This window comes from Abramis brama, assembly GCF_963993115.1.
Source record: "Abramis brama genome assembly, chromosome: 10".
Lineage (NCBI taxonomy): Eukaryota > Metazoa > Chordata > Actinopteri > Cypriniformes > Leuciscidae > Abramis > Abramis brama.
Window position 1 is genome coordinate 27,541,452 of NC_139972.1, and position 21,135 is coordinate 27,562,586.

General features: G+C 36.4%; 2 protein-coding genes across 3 annotated transcripts in view; one reads left to right on the forward strand and one right to left on the reverse strand.

The window, feature by feature from the left end:
- Positions 1 to 18,165, reverse strand: part of st14 (ST14 transmembrane serine protease matriptase) — a 36,744-nt gene extending 18,579 nt beyond the window's left edge. The window contains exons 1-4 of the mRNA XM_084127196.1: positions 17,816 to 18,165; positions 4,564 to 4,711; positions 4,044 to 4,207; positions 165 to 235 (exon numbers count right to left, since the gene is read on the reverse strand). Of these exons, the coding sequence (XP_083983322.1) occupies positions 165 to 235; positions 4,044 to 4,207; positions 4,564 to 4,711; positions 17,816 to 17,833 (401 nt within the window). The 5' untranslated portion in view covers positions 17,834 to 18,165. The remainder of the gene's footprint in view (positions 1 to 164; positions 236 to 4,043; positions 4,208 to 4,563; positions 4,712 to 17,815) is intronic.
- A 1,076-nt stretch (positions 18,166 to 19,241) lies between these two features.
- The window catches only part of aplp1 (amyloid beta (A4) precursor-like protein 1), a 52,987-nt gene continuing 51,093 nt past the window's right edge, over positions 19,242 to 21,135 (forward strand). For both annotated transcript variants that reach the window (XM_084126650.1, XM_084126649.1), the window contains exon 1: positions 19,242 to 19,483. In XM_084126650.1, the coding sequence (XP_083982776.1) occupies positions 19,421 to 19,483 (63 nt within the window). In that variant the 5' untranslated portion in view covers positions 19,242 to 19,420. The remainder of the gene's footprint in view (positions 19,484 to 21,135) is intronic.

Below are 21,135 nucleotides of genomic sequence, written 5' to 3' on the forward strand. Positions count from 1 at the left end.
CCAGATTCTACAAGACTTGTAATTTATCTCTATCAGCGAAACCACTAGGCATTAAAATCAAGACATAAAGAATGATCTATTCTTTAATTTAAAAACTATTAGATTTAGAGAGTGTGCTATAAATCTAGCTTTGTCTAGATCAGTGCTCTTTGGCTCAGCTGTACCTGAAGGCAGTGATGACAGACTTGGTGTAGTATTTGGAAAGTAAAGGATCTCTGGTGAATGTATCGTTCATCTGAAAAAGAAACAGTAGATTATTATTTAGAATAATTATTATTTTAAGAAATAAATGGCCAATGATATGCAGTAACAGCACAACATGTAACAACCCTTTTCACAATACAATCATTTCAAATTAAAAGTATTTGTTTATATAATAATGTTTTTGTGTATATATGTATATACACTACTGGTCAAAAGTTTTAGATTGGTAAGATTTTTTATGTTTTTAAAAGAAGTCTCTTCTGCTCACCAAGGCTGCATTTATTTGATAAAAAAAAAACAATAAGAAATATTATGACAATTTAAAATGACTGTTTTCTATTTCATTATATTTTAAAATGTAATTTATTCCTCAGATTCCTGAATTTTCAACATCATTACTCCAGTCTTCAGTGTCACATGATCCTTCAGAAATCATTCTAATATGCTGATTTTATGCTAAAAAAAACCATTCATTATTATTTTCAATGTTGAAAACAGTTGTGTACAATTTTTTTTCAAAATTCTTTGATGAATAGAATGTTCAAAAGAACAGCATTTATTTAAAATAGATTTTTTTCTAACATTATAAATGTCTTTACTGTAACTTGATCAGTTTAACTCATCCTTGATAAATAAAAGTATTGATTTATTTTATTTCTTTCCCCTAAAAATACATTTTAAATTCTTACTGACCCCAAACTTTTGAAGGGTAGTGTTTAATGTCAAGTCAAGTCAAGTCAAAATGTATTTATATAGCACAGTTTATACAGGCAAGCTGACCAATGTGCTTTACATAGCAATATTAAATTACACAACAGACAAAACAGACAAAATTAAAATACAGATTACAGATTATTAAAAGCAATTGAATAAAAGTAGGTTTTCAGACGTGACTTGAAGACTGACAGGTCAGATGCAGATTTAACATGAAAAGGCAAGCTATTCCATAATGTAGGGCCCGCAATGGCAAAGGCGTGATGACCTCTGTGTTTTAACCTGTACCGTGGGATAGATAAAAGTTTCTGTGTCCCTGACCTAAGACCTCTGGAGGGATTGTATTGAACTAATAGCTCAGACAGATAGAGGGGAGCTAGGTTATTTAGGCACTTATAGACAAATAAGAGAATTTTAAAATCAACCCTAAAGCGAACCGACAGCCAGTGAAGTGATGCTAAAATCGGTGTAATGTGTTCACGTTTGCGGATGCCTTTTAAAAGTCTCGCTGCTGCATTTTGGACTATCTGAAGATGTGCTAAAGTAGTGGAGTTTATTCCATAGTATAAAGAATTACAATAGTCTAATCAGGGATGATAAGAATGCATGAATCACCCATTCAAAGGCTTGGGGACAAAGAAAAGGCTTAACTTTGGTCAGCAGACGAAGATGGAAAAAACACGATCTGACAACATAATTGACTTGCTCATCTAGTTTCAGGACACTATCTAACGAAACACCAAGATTATTCACACAGGTGTTCACTGACGAAGAAAGTGTATATACTTGAGGATGGTGGCTTAAAATACTTTTAGAAGGGCCAAAAAGTATTAGTTCAGTTTTGTTTTCATTTAATTTTAAAAAGTTTGCAGACATCCACTTCTTAATTTCATCTAGGCACGCCAGCAGGGGCTCAAGTGATTTATTTTTTTTTTGCCAGTTTAATAGGAACGTAGATCTGAATGTCATCTGCGTAACAATGAAACGACATCATCATATTTCGTAAAAATGGATCCCAAAGGGAGCAAATACAGGGAAAAAAGCGTAGGGGCCAAAAATTAGGCCCAGAGGGACCCCCCATCGAAGGTGAGCAGCAGAGGACACAGAAGAGCCAAAACGGACAGAAAATTTTCGATCTTTCAAATAAGAACTAAACCAATTTAGTACTGTTCCTTTCAGCCCCACATCATTTTCGACAAAAGAATATCATGGTCCACCATGTCAAAAGCAGAGCTAAGATCTAAAAGCATTAAAATAATAGAATCTCCAGCATCTGTTGTCAGATAGATGTCATTGAGAACCTTCAGTAGTGCTGATTCAGTACCGTGGAGGGCTCGAAATCCGGATTGAAACTTCTCATATATAGAATGAAGGTTTAAATAGGAGTGTAGTTGATTTGATACAACTTTTTCTAAAATTTTTGAAATAAAAGGCAGGTTAGAGATAGGCCTGTAATTATTAAAAACAGCAGGATCGAGATCTGGTTTCTTGATTGATGAGACTACCAAAGCATGTTTGAGGTCAGCTGGAAAAATCCCTAGACTAAGTGATTTATTAACAATGGTGAGTAAGCTTGGCCCTAGTGTATCAAAAAGTTGTATAAAGCTACGAGGTGGAATAATGTCCAATGAACAGACTGTAGGCCTGCGATGGGCAATAATTTCTTGTAGAGATGAAATAGAAATAGATTCGAATTCATGACAAACAGAGGAGCATGGAGAAAGTATAAACTGAGTGTTATCAGTGTTATGAGTGTTCTGAGTTTCAACAGTACCTGGCCTTTGAGAAAGTCATCACCATTTAGGTGAGAGGGTACCGGATAAGCTTTAGTAGGAGGATTTAAAGCTGAGTTTATAGTAGCAAAAAGTAGCTTTGGCTTTTGTCTATATTTTTCAGTAATTTGTGAAAAATACTGACATTTTGCTTTCTTAACTGCGTTTTGAAAATTAGACTAGGCATCTCTCAGGACTTCATAGTGCACCTGAAGTCTATATTTTCTCCATCTTCGCTCAGCCTGTCTGCATAGCCGTCTAAAGTTGTCTACAGTCTCATTCAACCACGGCTCAATTTTTCTTTTTAGGCGTTTAGGTTTTAGTGGAGCAACCGAATCTAAAACACTGATACAGGTATAGATGAAACAGTAATGTTACAAAAGATTTCCATTTCAGATAAATGCTGTTCTTTTGAACTTTCTATTCATCATAGCATCATGAAATAAAAATGTAAAAAACTGTTTTCAAAATTGATAATCATAAATGTTTCTTGAGCATTTCTTGTACAGTACTCAAGTAAATGTACTTTGTTACTGTCCAGCTCTGCAAATGTCTAAATAAATGATTAGTAATATTTACATATCAAAAAAAAATAAAAAAAAGTCAAGATAAATCCTAAAAGGTCCCAAAACAGGCTTTGTAAAGTTTTGCTTTCACAATAAAATATTTGACACCGATCATTGTGGCATTCAGCACGTAATGTGAACCTAATGAGTCAAGCTTTGTTTATTGGCTCTGCAGGGCAATGGGAAGTTCTTTGTTTCAGGCAGACATAGCTCAGGAGTGCAGTCTTGTGCTTTTCAGCATGATACGGAAGAAATACACAAATCTGATAGAACAGTGTAAACAGAATACATCCTTGTCTGTTGAGTTAACAGAAATTAATGAACAAGCATGCTGACTGCCTTGCCAGAATATAGTCAGTAACTTTGTCATGAGTCTTTGAAAATAAATATACCATGACAGAAAACAACAACAGGTTACCATGAGCATAAAGACAAATTTACCCATATTTACCAAAATCAATATATATGGTGATATATTTCATCCCAACAATATGTGTAAATGCCATTTGTGTGGCATATATGCCACTTCAGATGAGGCTTTATTGCATCTTTACAGTGTAAATACACAAACACTTCAATGACTGAAAGTCTATGTACTGATTTTTTTTTTTTAAATATCAAAATACAGATAATATGGTGCATCTCTAGTGCTCCTTATGAATAGGACAGAAAAAAACAGAATCACTCTTCAATTTAGAATAAAGGATCTCAAAAGGAAGTCAAAGTTTCCAGAACACTCATAAACACGGTCAAAGGAGAAAAGTCTGAGAAGAACAAAAACACTCACAATTCCTTCCAGGTCTTTTGCCACTTGTTGGAATTCCGTACTTTCAGGGTTGTCATATACTGGGCTGTACTCGGGCTTGAGAAGCTTCATGTGTCCGCTGTAAACCAGCGTGGATGAGCTGGATTTCTGAGTGGTGGACTCATCTTCCAATTCTTTGCTCCTGACTGAGAGATGGAAAAATGTTATTAATTAAAATAGTAGGAATTGTACACAACCCATTCAAATATTTAGGGTCAGTAAAATTTATTTTTCACTTATAACACTTATTCAGCAATAATGATTAAATTGATCAAAAGCGATAGTAAAGACATTTATAATGTTACTAAAGATTTCCATGTCAAATAAATGCAGTTATTTTTGCTTTTTACTGTAAAAATAAATACATCAGATCAGTTCATGATAAAGTATTAGATAAAGGTTGAGCATCTGAGACCCCAAACATTTGAAAGGTAGTATAGGTTTGCAACCTTCTTGATTTAAGAGCAAGTTCCCTATAGAGACAATTGGTGAAGCGGTTTACCAACAAAGAGCCACACAAGAAATCCGACGACTGCGGCCACTACCAGCAGGGAAACGACGACCCCCACGGCAATGCTCGTCTTCCGTGATGATGTCATCTTCTGTTCATTCTGCAGGAAGGTGACCTGCTCATGTGGCCCATTCTCTCTCTAAAACAGAAATTAAAGTATTCTTCTGTGAGCGTGTCCTTCAAAAGTGAACATTTAGTTTCTCAGTCAAGCAAATGATACAAGATAGCACCTTCAGAGTGAATCATGAATTCTGTTGGTTTCACTTTAAATTAGCTTTATGGCTGTAAAGCGCAAGAAAGCACCAAAAGCGAAAGGGAAGAGGTTAAAGAAATGAAAACATTCATTTTAGTCTACTTGAGACTTCAAATATAGCACAAGGCTTATATAATACTGTTATTTCATTTTGGGTTTTCATTGTATCAAAAAGAGCAGTGTGAACAGTTTAAAACTTCTCCTTTTGTGATCCTGCTGTGTAACTTCTGTTCTACTGAAGAAAAACAGCACACTGTATAAAAATTCTTGTTAGTTGCTTTGCTTAGAGAACATGAAAGCACAAACACATTAAACATTAAATGACATTAAATGTTAATATAAACCACCACATTTGTTAGAAAAATAAATGAAAGTAGCCTCTGGAGGTGCAGCATCTGTAAGAATATTTAATGCAAACTAGCCACTAATGAAAACTATATTTCAGTACCACTTATTTTTGTTTAATCTCATTACATTTAGACTTAAACATGTCACAAATTATGCATGAGTAGGCACAGTATATGCTTCCTACACAACAAACCCACTTCCTAAATGGTACAGGAAGAGCTGGAAGATAAAGATAAACCAAAAACCAAGCTTTTCGGATGTGCTGCAACAAGTATCACCAGTACTGAATGCTCCAAACTGAAAAAGCATTTCTGAATTGAAATAATGCACCCCATGTAAATGCACATGCACTGTTCTTTGCATCAAAACATGCTGAGACTGGTTGAGATCATTGCAGGATCAAAACTGGTTGGGCCTGTTTCTGTGACCTTGCACAAACACAGACAGATATATGACATACTCTATCATCCAGCTCTGGTTTAGAGTATTAAATTGTTTGCATGCCTATGTTTAAAGTGTAAGGTGTGAGTTAATATATCTAAGAAGGATTGGAGATTCTGAAGATCTGTCTTAAAGAGACCCTTGCCTGTCCAAAGACAGGAGGTAAATATGTTGTAGCTGAATGGATAAGAATGTCTGAATCTAACTAAAATGTTGAAGGTTCAAAACCAATCCTGAATGTACCATTAGTCCCTGCTGAGTCAACATGAAATGCATTTGCAACCCACTTTCATATGACATTGATGGGAAAAATATTAAATAATAACACAAATGTAGGGTGGGATTTTATTTACTATATATTACACTCTATAACGATGGCTATATTACTATCCACACACGTCAAGTCAAGTCATCTTCATTTATATAGCGCTTTTAACAATGTAGATTGTTCCAAAGCAGCTTTACAATGATAATAGGAAATTAAAGTAAAGTGCACAGTGCACAGTAACATTCTGTTTATTATAAGCATGCGCAGCAGTTCTGCCATCTGCCGTTTTAAATGCTTGAGCTCTAGGATGGATTCTGATTGACTTTCAATGTTTTCATCATTCATTGTCAGCAGGAAAAAGTCTTTCTGAAAGTGATTCCAGTGATATTACACTTTGGCATTATTGTTTAAGTTCTGGTGTGGACTCTGCTATTGTTTTAAATTTAGAATTTTTTAAATTATATCTTTATCATTATAGATATTATCCTCGGTTTGAATGGGCCTTTAGAAATAAAGGTTCTTTATTGGTACCTATGGTTTCATGAAGAGCCTATAGGGGCTTTCACACGAGTATAGGAACTCAGTTATAGGAACTAGCCACCAGTGCGGTTCCCCAGACAACACGATTTTCCCTAAGGCCATTTTCCTGGTTGACTTCGCACTTGCAAGAGAAACTCTGAAGTGTCGTAAGCCAGCCGACAGCGACGTAATTTCAGCGCAACATTCAACAACGGCAACAACTGGAGGATGGAAGAAGCCTTGATTGGTTGAGAAGTGCCTGGACTTCTATCGCGGTTTTCCATGTTCGTGGAGTTAGTTCGTGGAGTAAGTAAATCTTAACTGTGCGTTTGCACTAGTTTTTAAAAGTGGCGGGTGCCAGAGTTTCGTATGGAATGCGTTTAGCCAATCACTGGTAGTTCCTATTGTGCTAGGTTAGACCCTACTCTGAAGTAGAAGCTAATTTAGTTCCCCCAAAAGGCGTTCCTATAACTAAAATCGTTCCCAGTTCTTGCGGTGTGACGATAAAAAGAGGGTACTACCACCAATATTTATATGAACTATGAAAACGTTTTAGCCCCTTTTAACATTCATGAAACCTTTCCATTTTACAAAAGGTTTTTTTTATAGTGGAAAAAGGTTCTTGACACCAAGAACATTTTTTTAAGAACTGTTCACTAAAAGGTTCTTTGGCATCACTGTAAAAAAACAAAACAAAAACAAAACTTTTGGAATCTTTATTTTTAAGAAGGTATGGACACACAATAATAACTATCCAGCACAATATATCAGTTCATATGTCCGATATGCCTATATATTGGCCAATAATTAATTGTTCACGCTCATTTCTCTTATTTTTACATTCAAGTTAAGGATTTAAGTTAATCTTTCCCAATTTATTTAGAGGGTAAATGCAATATTCAGCAAATCTCAAAATGAATATCCATTTTTACATAATATTCTGATGCCAAAATTCATATAGGCTGTACTGTACATCTACTTATTTAGAGAGGAGACAGAAGAGCCACATTGGAAAAATTGCTTAAATGTGTGTGCAAAACAGCAAATAACAGACTAAATCACTTTATTTCAGAGGTCTGTGTTTGAGAAATGTTGAAATTATGGCTTGATTTTGTAAGATGTGGTTAGTGTACTGCTGCGAGATATCTGGATGGGCCGCATACTGTATGCAGAATCCCAAAGGATGCAGAGGTACTAAATAACATCACTGACAGACATCTACAGTCAGGCATTTAAGGGACCAACCGGCCTCTTCCTTCATTTCCTCCTTTCTTCCACACACACTGTTGACTCCACAAAAAAGCGCTGTAATTGTCCATAAATCACCCGTTCCCTACCGCAGCGGTATCATGCTGAAGCTAAACTGGGACTGTGGAATGAGCCAGAGCCTCAGTACATTGCGCACGTTTTTAACTGAAAAAGCATGCACATTGCACACACAATAAGGAAGGGGTTGCAATTAAAAAGTGGTTAGAAATCCGAGTGTCTACACCCTGGGAGAAGAGGAATCAGGAGATCATTAGGGAGAAAGAATCACATTGGTATTAAATCAATTTGTCAGACGTGCTAACACTCCTTTCAAGATCTGGGCCCGATTACAACAGTGAGCGCAGTAACTCATCGCAATTAAAGCCATTCTTACTGTAGCCCGCCTGGCACTCAAGCTGCCTAAATTGGAATTTTTTTAATAGCCATCATGGCATAAGATTAAGAGAATCATTGGGGAATGCAGGTCACTTGCTGCTGTGGGCTTCTGTTATCAGTCATCCTGATCACAGCCTAATAACAGCATTACACGCCGTGATTCTACCCATAAACCTCTGCAAAACGCCATACTGAAGACATATCACTCTCAGTAAGAGCCATCAGCAAAACAGTACTGTCTTTTTCTCACTTTTATCAGCCAGGGTAGACAAATCTAATTAGACTTGCCTCCACAGGTGTAATCCGCATAAAGCCAGTACGTGTTGGTTCTCTGAACTAAGGATTGCTTAGAAAATGGAGCGATACACCGCAATTAAAGATTAATGTGTGTGTGGGTGATGCTTTGCAATGGAACAAACAAAAGAAAACTACCGTATATACCCGACTATAAGACGACCCTGAATATAAGACGACCCCCCCACTTTCCAGACTTATTTTTGGGACAAAAAGAGATTTTTGTGGAAAAAATCTGGTTTCTCTCTCGCTCTGCGTCTCGCGCGTGCACCTCTTTCTCTCTCTCTCTCTCGCTCGCTCTGCGTGTCGCATGGCAGAGAGAAGCAGCGTTTTAATTCAGTTAAACACATATATTATGTTGCTTCTCTAATTTTACATGCAAGTATAGCCGAAATCATTTGTCTTAATGGTTCGCGTTTTAGTCACTATTTCATATTAATTCTGTTGTTCTTTCTCCCTTTCCCCCCGTGATTTTGTCTATATCGCGAATATAAGACGACCCCCCATTTTTCAGCCTTTTTTTAGGACAAAAACCTCGTCTTATATTCGGGTATATACGGTACTTTATAAATAAAGCTAATTTACTTGTCTATAGGTGCATTGATCTTTGAAAGCTATAGTTATCTATAAAAATTGATCAATTGTCCCCCACATGGTTTGACCAATAAAATAGAAATAAATAATGTTTCTTACAGATTTTTCCTATGCTTTTCCAATAAATTTAATTCAACAATGAAAGCCGAGCTGCGTTTTACTTAAGTTGTCCCCTAGGGAAGGATTAATGAGACAGAGGTCAAATTAATACTCTAAATTATGCCAGGATGTCTTTTATCAAATTAGATGAAAACGTCTGTATCACGGGGCGATAAAAATATGAAAAATAGCAAGCGTTTCCAATGACACAACTTGCTCCCAATAAGCATAAGCGGAATCAATGAGAAGATGTGACCCAACTACAGTTTGAATAAAAATGTCAACATAAATGACAGAAGAAAAACTAATAATGCACAACCCCAATTTGAAATTGGTTTTGCGTCATCCGGCGGACTTTTTTTGACAAATAAACGTAAATTTCACGGTCCAGGTAACACAGAGAATGGCTAACTGTACATTTACATATACTACAGACATTGCAACAATATAAAGCGTGTTGAAAATCAGCGAAGTTACACTTTAAGCCACTATCACAACTTATTCTGCAACATTTTACCCAAAATCTACCATTTTAGAAAAAAATACTTAGTTTAATAACTCATGATTTAGTCAAATCTGATTATCTCAAATGAAAGTGAATTAAAATGTATTAAACTTTACTTTGATACACACACAAAAACATTTTTAGCATTAAAAAGGCTAAAAGCCACTGTATATAATTGGTGCATCCTAAACGTATGGACATGTGAGTCAAACCCCTTACATAGAATGTGCTTTTGAATACTAGCTTTGAAAAGAAAAAAAGAAAATAATAATAAAAAAAGTACCTCAAATGTGACAAAAATCACAGAATACATCATAACACATACTGGCTGTACATTTGTCGCATTATCCTGAGTGAGGATTTCACACAGCAGAGGGTGTTAGATACTGTATGTTAACCTGTTACCTCTTTTTAAGGTGTGGAGCTCTTGAACTGAGACATGACCCCGTGCCTGCCTTAAGCTATTTCTGCTTACCACAAAGTAAATGACTTATGGCAAACGTAGCCAAACCTGTTCACAAACTTAAACTCTGAAGACATAAAACGCAAGGACCAAAATAGAAGAAACAAACATACTTTTTAATAGCTAATAGCACAGATTCTTCATGAATTCTTCATGTTAAATGCTGTGTTACAGTCTTATGTTATCTCTCTTACAGTAAACATCACAGGCTGTTGACTCAACTCATCTTTCTATTTGACTTTAATCTTGCACTGCAACATATCGGCACTGTTAGTATTTGTTCTGTTTTATTTCTGTTCTACTGTTTCTCTAGGAACTGAAGGTTTAGCCTTTGTACATCTATCCTTAGCTATCTGCCAAGACCATAAAATGCAAATGAATCACTATTGTGCAGCCAAACCAACAGCTGAAATCATGGGCAGAATTTGAACCTGATAATCATAAACTAGATTTGCCATTTATATGCGTGAAACCAACAAAGTCATACTGGAGCAAAATCTGCAAGCTGAAGAAAACATTCAGGCACTGATATGCCAATAATTATGTTTATTTTATTGCCAATAACTAATAAATGGGCAAAATCAAAAAAGAAATTATATACATTACAAATCACTAAAAAACTAAATTTTAAATGCTACAAGTGAATTTAGGCACCATAACATTATAATGTACAATATGAAAAGATTATTTTACAAATTAGTCTACATTTAACAGTTATTTAGGGTGTGTTCACATTTGTAGTTTGGTCCGGAGCAAAAAATAAATAAATTAGTCCTGGTCCGCTTAGCATTCACATTGGCATTTTAATACCGAACCTTAAGGCATAGAGATATGTTCACAACCTGATTGGCGGCTTTTATTACTATATTTCGCGACAGAACTTACAGAATATCCAAAACAATGCTGTGTGCTGGGCTAAATGTGCTTGTATGTACAGTGAGGAAAATAAGTATTTGACAAGTTCTCCCACTTAGAAATCATGGAGGTCTCTGAAATTGTCATCGTAGGTGCATGTCCACTGTGAGAGACATAATCTAAAAAAAAAAAAAATCCAGAAATCACAATGTATGATTTTTTAACTATTTATTTGTATGATACAGCTGCAAATAAGTATTTGAACACCTGAGAGAATCAATGTTAATATTAGCCTTTGTTTGCAATTACAGAGGTCAAACGTTTCCTGTAGTTTTTCACCAGGTTTGCACACACTGCAGGAGGGATTTTGGCCCACTCCTCCACACAGATCTTCTCTAGATCAGTCAGGTTTCTGGGCTGTCGCTGAGAAACACAGAGTTTGAGCTCCCTCCAAAGATTCTCTATTGGGTTTAGGTCTGGAGACTGGCTAGGCCACGGCAGAACCTTGATATGCTTCTTACAGAGCCACTCCTTGGTTATCCTGGCTGTGTGCTTCGGGTCATTGTCATGTTGGAAGACCCAGCCTCGACCCATCTTCAATGCTCTAACTGAGGGAAGGAGGTTGTTCCCCAAAATCTCACAATACATGGCCCCGGTCATCCTCTCCTTAATACAGTGCAGTCGCCCTGTCCCATGTGCAGAAAAACACCCCCAAAGCATGATGCTACCACCCCCATGCTTCACAGTAGGGATGGTGTTCTTGGGATGGTACTCATCATTCTTCTTCCTCCAAACACGTTTAGTGGAATTATGACCAAAAAGTTCAATTTTGGTCTCATCTGACCACATGACTTTCTCCCATGACTCCTCTGGATCATCCAAATGGTCATTGGCAAACTTAAGACGGGCCTTGACATGTGCTGGTTTAAGCAGGGGAACCTTCCGTGCCATGCATGATTTCAAACCATGACGTCTTAGTGTATTACCAACAGTAACCTTGGAAACGGTGGTCCCAGCTCTTTTCAGGTCATTGACCAGCTCCTCCCGTGTAGTTCTGGGCTGATTTCTCACCTTTCTTAGGATCATTGAGACCCCACGAGGTGAGATCTTGCATGGAGCCCCAGTCCGAGGGAGACTGACAGTCATGTTTAGCTTCTTCCATTTTCTAATGATTGCTCCAACAGTGGACCTTTTTTCACCAAGCTGCTTGGCAATTTTCCCGTAGCCCTTTCCAGCCTTGTGGAGGTGTACAATTTTGTCTCTAGTGTCTTTGGACAGCTCTTTGGTCTTGGCCATGTTAGTAGTTGGATTCTTACTGATTGTATGGGGTGGACAGGGGTCTTTATGCAGCTAACGACCTCAAACAGGTGCATCTAATTTAGGATAATAAATGGAGTGGAGATGGACATTTTAAAGGCAGACTAACAGGTCTTTGACGGTCAGAATTCTAGCTGATAGACAGGTGTTCAAATACTTATTTGCAGCTGTATCATACAAATAAATAGTTAAAAAATCATACATTGTGATTTCTGGATTTTTTTTTTTAGATTATGTCTCTCACAGTGGACATGCACCTACGATGACAATTTCAGACCCCTCCATGATTTCCAAGTGGGAGAACTTGCAAAATAGCAGGGTGTTCAAATACTTATTTTCCTCACTGTATGTAGCCTACATATGATGGTATTTTGACCAGCTGAGAACTTGTGAAGAGCTTATAAAATGTGTAAAGGAGTCAAAACAGCGTCAGGAATCCCTTCGTCACACACAAGCGGAAGAATCAGGGTTTGTTTTAATCCAACCAAACATGCCAAGTGAGAACAAACACTAACTTAAAGCTGATCTTTAAAACACTAATAATTTAGAGTTAGATGATGGGGTAAAAATGGTGTAAATGAGCATACAATTAAATATTGGCTGGTATATATACAATTTTGATTGATAAAAAAAAATAACTCTGGTAATCTATTTGTGTCAATACATGGCTTTGGAGATATTCAACATAGTAAGACAAAAATATGCAAAAAACTATTTTTCTATGTTCATGTAGCCTATTCTTCCTCTGCTATAGGATATGATCTGTAAACCCAAGCACACCACATTTCAGCTAAAGTCCATTTGTCTGGACTTCTGACATGGAGCAGGACCAGAGGCCAGTAATCACTGACTGGTCAGTCAGCTGGAAAAGACAGTTCAAGACACTAAGGAGCCTCCGAACAACACCGTAGCAATTAAACCTTAAAGAATGAATCCCCCCAAGACAAAACAGAATATTTAAAGATACGTTCAGGCAATTAAAAGACGGCTCCTAAGACAGGATGGTTGAGCAAATGATTCAGTTGATTAGTTTGCCCTCAGTGCAGCAGATAATTGTACTATATTGGGGTTTTTTGAGACGTATTGTGAAATATATAGCAGAAAACTACTAGTAAATGTTGATTTATGACAACAGCTGTGAAGCGTTTCAAAAATAAACTCTTCCTGGACAGTAAAAAAACAACAACTTAGGTTTTGTTGGAATTTAAATAAGGAATCACATGAACATTTATTACCATGTAATGAAAATCATTCCAACAGTCATGATGTAGGCTATTCATTAAGTTGTCTTGGTTGTTAATTAATAAAGCATGACAACAAGATGAACAGGAAATGATACTGAAACTATATGTGTCTTCACTAACAATAATCCTTGACTTTCAAGAATATTCTGTTAATATTTTACAATTTTCTCATGATAGGGAATTTCAAATGAACAAAGTCAGACCAGGATGTTTTTGTATGTAAATAAGGCCAGAGTATTATCCATATCAATATGATTCACTTTATTTCCAACTTAATGTGCCAGTGATGCAAATATTTGTATCCTGAACAGGCGCTAAAGCATTTGGATTTTAATCTAACCATTCCTACGAGGCCAGAAATAACCATTCCTGAGATATCATACCCCTCACAATATATGTCTTTCCAGATAAAATGTTTTTTGGCTTCAAATAATGAATACTTTGAGGGCTGAAAAAACAAAACAATTTTTTACATACATTCCAGACAGTTTCTCAATTAATATGATGCAATAAAAACAACATCATAAAAGAATAAAAATCATTTTTTAAATAATTTAAAATACACGTCACTGTCCTGACACTGCTTGACATCTGACCTCAACTAATCAAACCTAACAACTTTTTCTAGAAGAAATGTAGCATTACATAATGAAACGCCTTCATCGGGATAGCTTTAGGGATGGTGGGAAACAGGATTACACAAGAGGAAGTATAAAAAATGTCTGTCTGTGGTCCTGTTTAGTCTTGCTGTAGCATTTCTTATTACTAAGGTGTACTGTCACAAAGGTCCCTATTCAATAAACGCCAAACAAAATGTTTTTTCAACTAGGTTATGTGGAACAAGGTGCCAGACACACCAGGCCAATAACCACCTCAGGTTAATAAATTTGGAATTGCAAGACAGAAGATGAATCAGTGCTGAATGAGATGAGGGTGGGATGACACGGTCACACTGGATTGAAAGAAATGCGGTGTGTAAGTATTGGTCCTTCTGACAACATGGACCTGAGGTCATTTGGATTCACAAACATCCTTGTAATAGAAGTCTGATCATACAACTAAGCTGACTAATACAAAGATAGGTCTAACAGAGGTTGTTGTTGTAATTGTTTAAAGTATAAATTATTTGTTTTTATCGTATATATTAGGGTAAGTGCACCTATTAAGCCCACCAAAATCTAAGTCTAGGTTTTTTTCATAGATATTGACATGGTTTATAAGAAAAATAATGTGTTAAAATGCAAGATTTATCTCTCATTTGAAAATGTATTAATTAGTTGATGTACATTTTAGAATATAAAATTAAGTTATTTTAGGAATAAAGTCTGGCATGGGCTTAATTGGTACTTTGGCACCATTTAAGCCCATGTGTTCCAAATAAGCCCACATCATCATTGATTATTAACAAAAGTGGAAAAAGTGGAAAAGCATAATAGGATTAAAGCTAACACAAGCAACAAAACTTCAACTTTGATTTCACGGGGTCTGCAAGTATCTAACTTTCACAACACAAACCCAAAGAGAACAAGCATGCCTGTTTCAATAAACCAATGACAAACACATTTGATCTATTTCTAAATAATAGCTTAAAGCTATTTACTGTATGCCTCTACAACATCCTAGCACAAATGTGCATGCATATCTGAACATCACCTAAAACCACCGATTCCAGTCTGTGTAACAAATTAGTGGAAATACCATCCATTCTGTAATATATTTAGATTCTGTTTATCTGTTTTTCTCAAATGGAGCCGATAATCGCATGTCTAGGGAGACTGCGAACAGCTGAAAATGTACTAAACAATACTGTGGGCCTCAGTATCATCAGTCTACATCAACAGCAAAGAAACACATTAAAGCCAACCAAGTCAAAATGCCACAAAAAAAAAAAAAAAAAAAAACTGAGGAGGAATCTCAGGAATTTAGAAGTTTTTGCCTATAAAGTATGACGGTGTTTCATCTCTTGAAAAACTTGGAAATTGTAAATTAAGCATGCAATTATTGAACAAGTTGCATTGTGGTCTGTTAAAAACGTACTGTTACTGAAATAAGCTTGTCTGCAGAAACCTGAAAAAAGACAGAGGCTGTTCTGCTTTGAGGATTCTGGCTATCAAGTTGAGACAAGCCTGAGGAGCAGAAGAGATCACAGATACTTGGAAATGTAGGTGTGTTTAGCTTTAGCAGGAAAAAAGCCCATCTGAACACATGACCTCCCCCTAATGTAGCGATCAGGTCTTATGTCTGATCATATACGGCTACATCCATCTATTCGAGTCAACATATTTTGGTAGTTGGTTGCCATGGTTAAATGAGACAGACAGCCAATGCATCAAGTGAGAGAATAGCCAAAGAAATGATTCATCCTCACTAATCTATTTATAGGACATGCATATCCATTATGTCTTTCCTTAAATTGTGATGGCAAGACAAGAACCACAAGGGAAATTATTGGTTTTAAGAAACTACCAGTGTTATTTGGACTTTGAAAATAATGGATATGAATCACATGGATTTCTCAATAAGGGATTCAGAACAAGACGTTAATATGGATTATATTACTTAATGTGTCAAAACTGGGCGTGTCTCTTGGTTTTTGCTTCCACAAGCACTGTGTTGCTGTAGGGTTAGGTTTAGGGTTTATAGGACTTAGGGTTAAAGCTTTGTCATGACAGAAAAATAACAAACAACTGAAATGAACAATCTGTGGATGTGACTCGGACCACAGCGTCGCACTTTAAGGACAAGGAAGTAGCCATAAAGAGCCAAGCCCAAACCCTGATGTGTCTCCATTTGCAACTTTATGACAAGAATTTACACTTTGCCACAACCACAACCACACACAGAGAGAGACAACATTAAAATGTCACAGTGACACTTAATGGATCTCAAACACATGCTTTCCCTTCAGGGAAATGTTTCTGTTAGAATTATTGTACATTCCTGCTAATCTGCATGGTCACCAAACACCAAAGTCAAGGGATTGATTTCTAGGGAACACAAAATAATTATACCCTGAATGGCAAATGCAAATGTCAGGGCATTAACCCTATAAATCTTACAGTATCACACTCATTATATTTAGTCTAAATGATCAACATGATCAAAACCATAGGTTGTGCACAATCTTCTTACATGCCTTCTGTTATCAAGTAAAAATGTCCACCGTCAGGTTTTTGGTACATCATGTGTGTCTTTTTGCCTATGTGTCTTATTTAAAGGTGATAGTTCACTCTAAAATGAAAATTCTGTCATCATTTACTCACCCTCAAGTTGTGAATTTCTTTCTTCTGCTGAACACAAAGGAAGATATTTTGAAGAATGTCAGTAACCAAACAGTTAACTGGAACCATTGACTTCCATAGTAGGAAAAAAAAAATAATAATACTATGGAAGTCAATGTTTCCAGTTAACTGTTTGGTTATTGACATTCTTCAAAATATCTTCCTTTGTGTTCAGCAGAAGAAAGAAATTCATGCAGGTTTGAAACAACTTGAGGGTGAGTAAATGATGGCAGAATTTTCATTTTAAAGTGAACTATCCCTTTAAAGATGAACATTTACTGCACTGAAGCAACTTTGACCATAAAACTACGCATTTAAATCTTAGAACACATTATTAGCAACTTAAAATCTAAGAACAAATTATTGGGAGATATAGAGTGACAACTGATATTTATATTATGAAAGTATTCTGCTATATTGTTATAAGGATATCATTGATTTACTGTCCATTACTAAATATCAGAATATATGAACCAAAAAAGGTGATACGCCCAAGTTAAGATTGCCTAATACGCATGTAAACTTTTTAGTATTTCGTGTAAAATATTAAACTAAAAAAAAAAATCTGACTATCCATGTCTAACTGGTTATTCCAGCAGCTCTGTTTGAAGGTTAAACTGGTCAGTTGCACAATTTACTCACAAAAATGAGCTTCTTCACTCAAATATCAAAATGTTCCACTTTACTCAGTGTAGGAGCATCTGGACACTAGCTACTAAACCTTCACTGACATGGACTCAGAGTTAGTCTTGTTAAGAGAATCTTGAACGAATCATTATCGGTCACCTCCAATGAACTGGACTCGTTCAAGTGTTTATTCAAACGAGTCAGTGGGATGAATCAAAAGTCCCACCCCTCGCACAGGTGTCAATGTGAAACAATGAAACAAACTGATGAAAAGTAAAACATTTGACTGAAAACTACCTGAATACAACAATCACAGATCAACCGTATGACACAACTCCAAATTTACATATTCAAGTTGTGTTGTCGTTTTTCTTTGACACGGAAAATTGTAATATTGCGAACAATAAAGTTGACAGGGTAGGAATTCGTGCCGAACAACGGCACTTCAGTCAAGGTTAAGAGATTTTAAAAATAAAATAAAAAACACTTACATACGCGGCGGAACTCATGTTAGCCTACTTCAGCAAACAGACACGAAACAGAAACTCCGATCAGTCTATCCAGGCGTTTTTTTCTGCGTCTTAGGTGAAATATTCAATTGTAAAAGTTGTTTGTGAAACTTTAGAGTTTGATCCGAGTCCCGCGGCGTCCTACTCTCATCTCTCTCACCTCACCTGAGGGCTGGTAATGACGCTGTAGTTTCGCTGACAAAACTACTTCCGTCACTAAACTCACAGGCGTTTACAAATATTATTTCTTCTTCCTCTAGCGGTTGGCAAACCAACTTTAAGGTGCATTTCCTCCAGAGCTCAATGTCATGGGCGTAGAATTTAGTATGGACGTTAGGGACGTGGAAATATGTTTCCCTACCAATATCCAGTGACACTGATTATGTCCCTAGCAATAATTTCGATCAAAACTTAACATTTATTTATATATAACCACTGTTTTCCGGTTGTGTCTTGTGGTTTTTATGTATTATGCTTATTTTATTTTATTTAATCAGAAAACATCTTAGATTAAAACCTTACAAGAGCGTGAGAAAAATGTACCAATGGTACACAAACGGTTAATATATCTGAGTCCCGCCTGCTTAACACACCTCGCTAAACTGATTGGCTTTGTTTTTTTCTTTCTAACTTGTGAGAGGCTCTTGTGTGAAGCGAGTAGCAGTGTTTTTATGTTGGTTTCAAACTAATTAATTTAGATTTTGCTGTTTGGTACTCAAGTGAACATGCTTATAGCCTATGTTAATGTCGATCATTTTAGTTACTTTTTTATTTTTATTTTGCTGCTGCTTGTTTCATAAAGTGTTGTGTGTTTCGTAATCGTTTTTGAAAGCCCAGGTAAAGGCTCCAAAGAGTGACAGCATGCCCCATTATTGTCAAAATCTTTTTTCCCCAGGCAATAATAGTGGAAATGTTCAGTGTCACCTATTCATCACATTCTTATTAAACATTGCCATCTTATTAAACATATAAACCTCATTAGCTCCCTAGAACATTACAGCCTATTCATTAATCATTTTATACATGGGCCTATGTGTGTTTGAGCGTGCGTGCATGGTGTAATCGTTTATCTTGACTTCCCTCTAGCGACTCAAGCCTGAAACTACACCACAAGCAGGTAGATGTGCAAGTAATGTAGTGAGGAACAACAGCGGCTGTACAATCTATTGAAATAATAAATTGTAGGCACCAATATGCATTTAGCTGGGTGAAAAGTATAAAACTAGTATGCCTACGTATTTCTCCCACAGACTTCGTTTAACCTCTTCTTTTCTCACAGGCGTCCACAGTGCATTTCTATGAATGTCCAGCAGGGGCCGCTGTTCTTCAGCAAATGGACGCCCACCCTCTGCGCAGCCCGAGCGGAGGAGGGTTTGGTTTTACAGGGGGGGAGCCGCAGCCGACTGTCATTCACACCGAGATCTGCGGACACAGGAGATATCTCAGCCTAACGCCGATCAGACCAGCTCGTATCCCGCAGCAGACCTGTTCAATCCCGTTGCTTTTTCTTTTGTAAATAATACAGTAGTTAAAACAGGCATTCAGAGAAATCAGCAAAGTTAAATACCAAGAAGAGAAGGAAGAAGAATGGGGCAGAAAACGCCATTAATATTGATGACTTTATTGTCTTATTGCGTCTGGAGAGATGAGGTAGGATCCGAATGCGGATAACACATTTATGTATTGTTCTAATTGTCATGTACTTGATGTAGCCTACTTGTACTTGTACATCATTTTTTTGCAGGCTGTTTTTTATTTAATTATTATTATTATTATGCAGCCAAATTTTAAATATAAAAACAGTGAGCGTGCAAATATTCATGCGTATATTTGTGTGTGTGTGTGTGTGTGAGAGAGAGAGAGAGAGAGAGAGAGAGAGAGAGAGAGAGAGAGAGAGAGTGAGTGAGAACCAATTGGGACCTTGGCCTGATAAATGGAAAGATAAATTAGCTGAGCATTTTTATTTCTTACTAGGGTGGGGCATGTTTTTTTCATTACAGAATGGATGTTTAGTATAAAGATTGGTATCACTGAGTAATCTATTAGATTCAGAAATTGCTGTCTTGTTGCAGATGCCCAGTATGCAACTTAATGAGTTGCCATGCATCTTAGATTGTAAAATTACAGTCTCTGTTTTGCATCAGTAAAATGAGACATTTAAAGTGGTCTTTCTGATAAAATAGTTTGAGAAGCTGACATTAAGCAACACAGACTGTTATAGCAGACACGATCCTCAACCCTGATGGTTGAATGATGTCTGGGGGTTGTTGATTCAGTGCTATTAGATATGCTGCAGCCTCTGCGGCCTGCAGTGCTGACGAAGCCTGCTGTACCTTCAGGCCCAAGATGGAAAAATGATGTTACTCAGACATTTTTATGGCAGACATCCCATGCTTATTTGTTTTTCTGTTTTTTTTTTTTTTTTTGCATAACGATAGGGAAATATTATTGGGTGAGGAAGCGTTTTAGTGAAGGGTTGAAAATCCTTCTTGGAAAAAGACAGAATAATGGGGCAGATTTATTTATTATATAAAGACTTTATGTAATATGATGCTAGATTTGGCCACATGCAGATCAAGTGTTGTGCATGGATTGGGATTGGATTGGGATTGTGTCTGTCTGCAATGCATGGATGTAAACGTTGTAAATCCCTTTAACCTCTTGTGAACAAATCAGGGTGAGATCAGGAGAACACATATGTGACCCTGGACCACAAAACCAATCTTATGTTTTTTTTTTGTTTGTTTTTTTTGTTTTTTAAATTGAGATTTAAGATGAAAGCTGAATAAATAAGCTTGCCATTGATGTATGGTTTGTTAGGATAGGACAATATTTGGCTGAGATACAATTATTTGAAAATCTGGAATCTGAGGGTGCAAAAAAAAATCGAAATATTGAGAAAATCTCCTTTAAAGTTGTCCATTTATGTTGACGATTTTGCTGCATCCACTCACAAAAATACATTTTTGATATATTTAAGGTAGGAAATTTACAAAATACCTTCATGGATCATGATCTTTACTTAATATCCTAATGATTTTTGGCATAAAAGAAAAATAGATAATTTTGACCCATACAGTGTTTTGCTATTGTCACAAATATACCCGTGCGACTAATGACTGGTTTTGTGATCCAGGGTCACATATCTGTATTTTTACTGCATCCGAAGGGATTTTTAGTGCCACCGTTTTAAAGCTGGAAAATGTTTTAGGAGGCGATATCGGTATAATTTAAAATAATCCTAGCATGAATGAAATTTAGCATTTGTCTTCAGTAAACAAGAAAAAAACATTTACACTTTA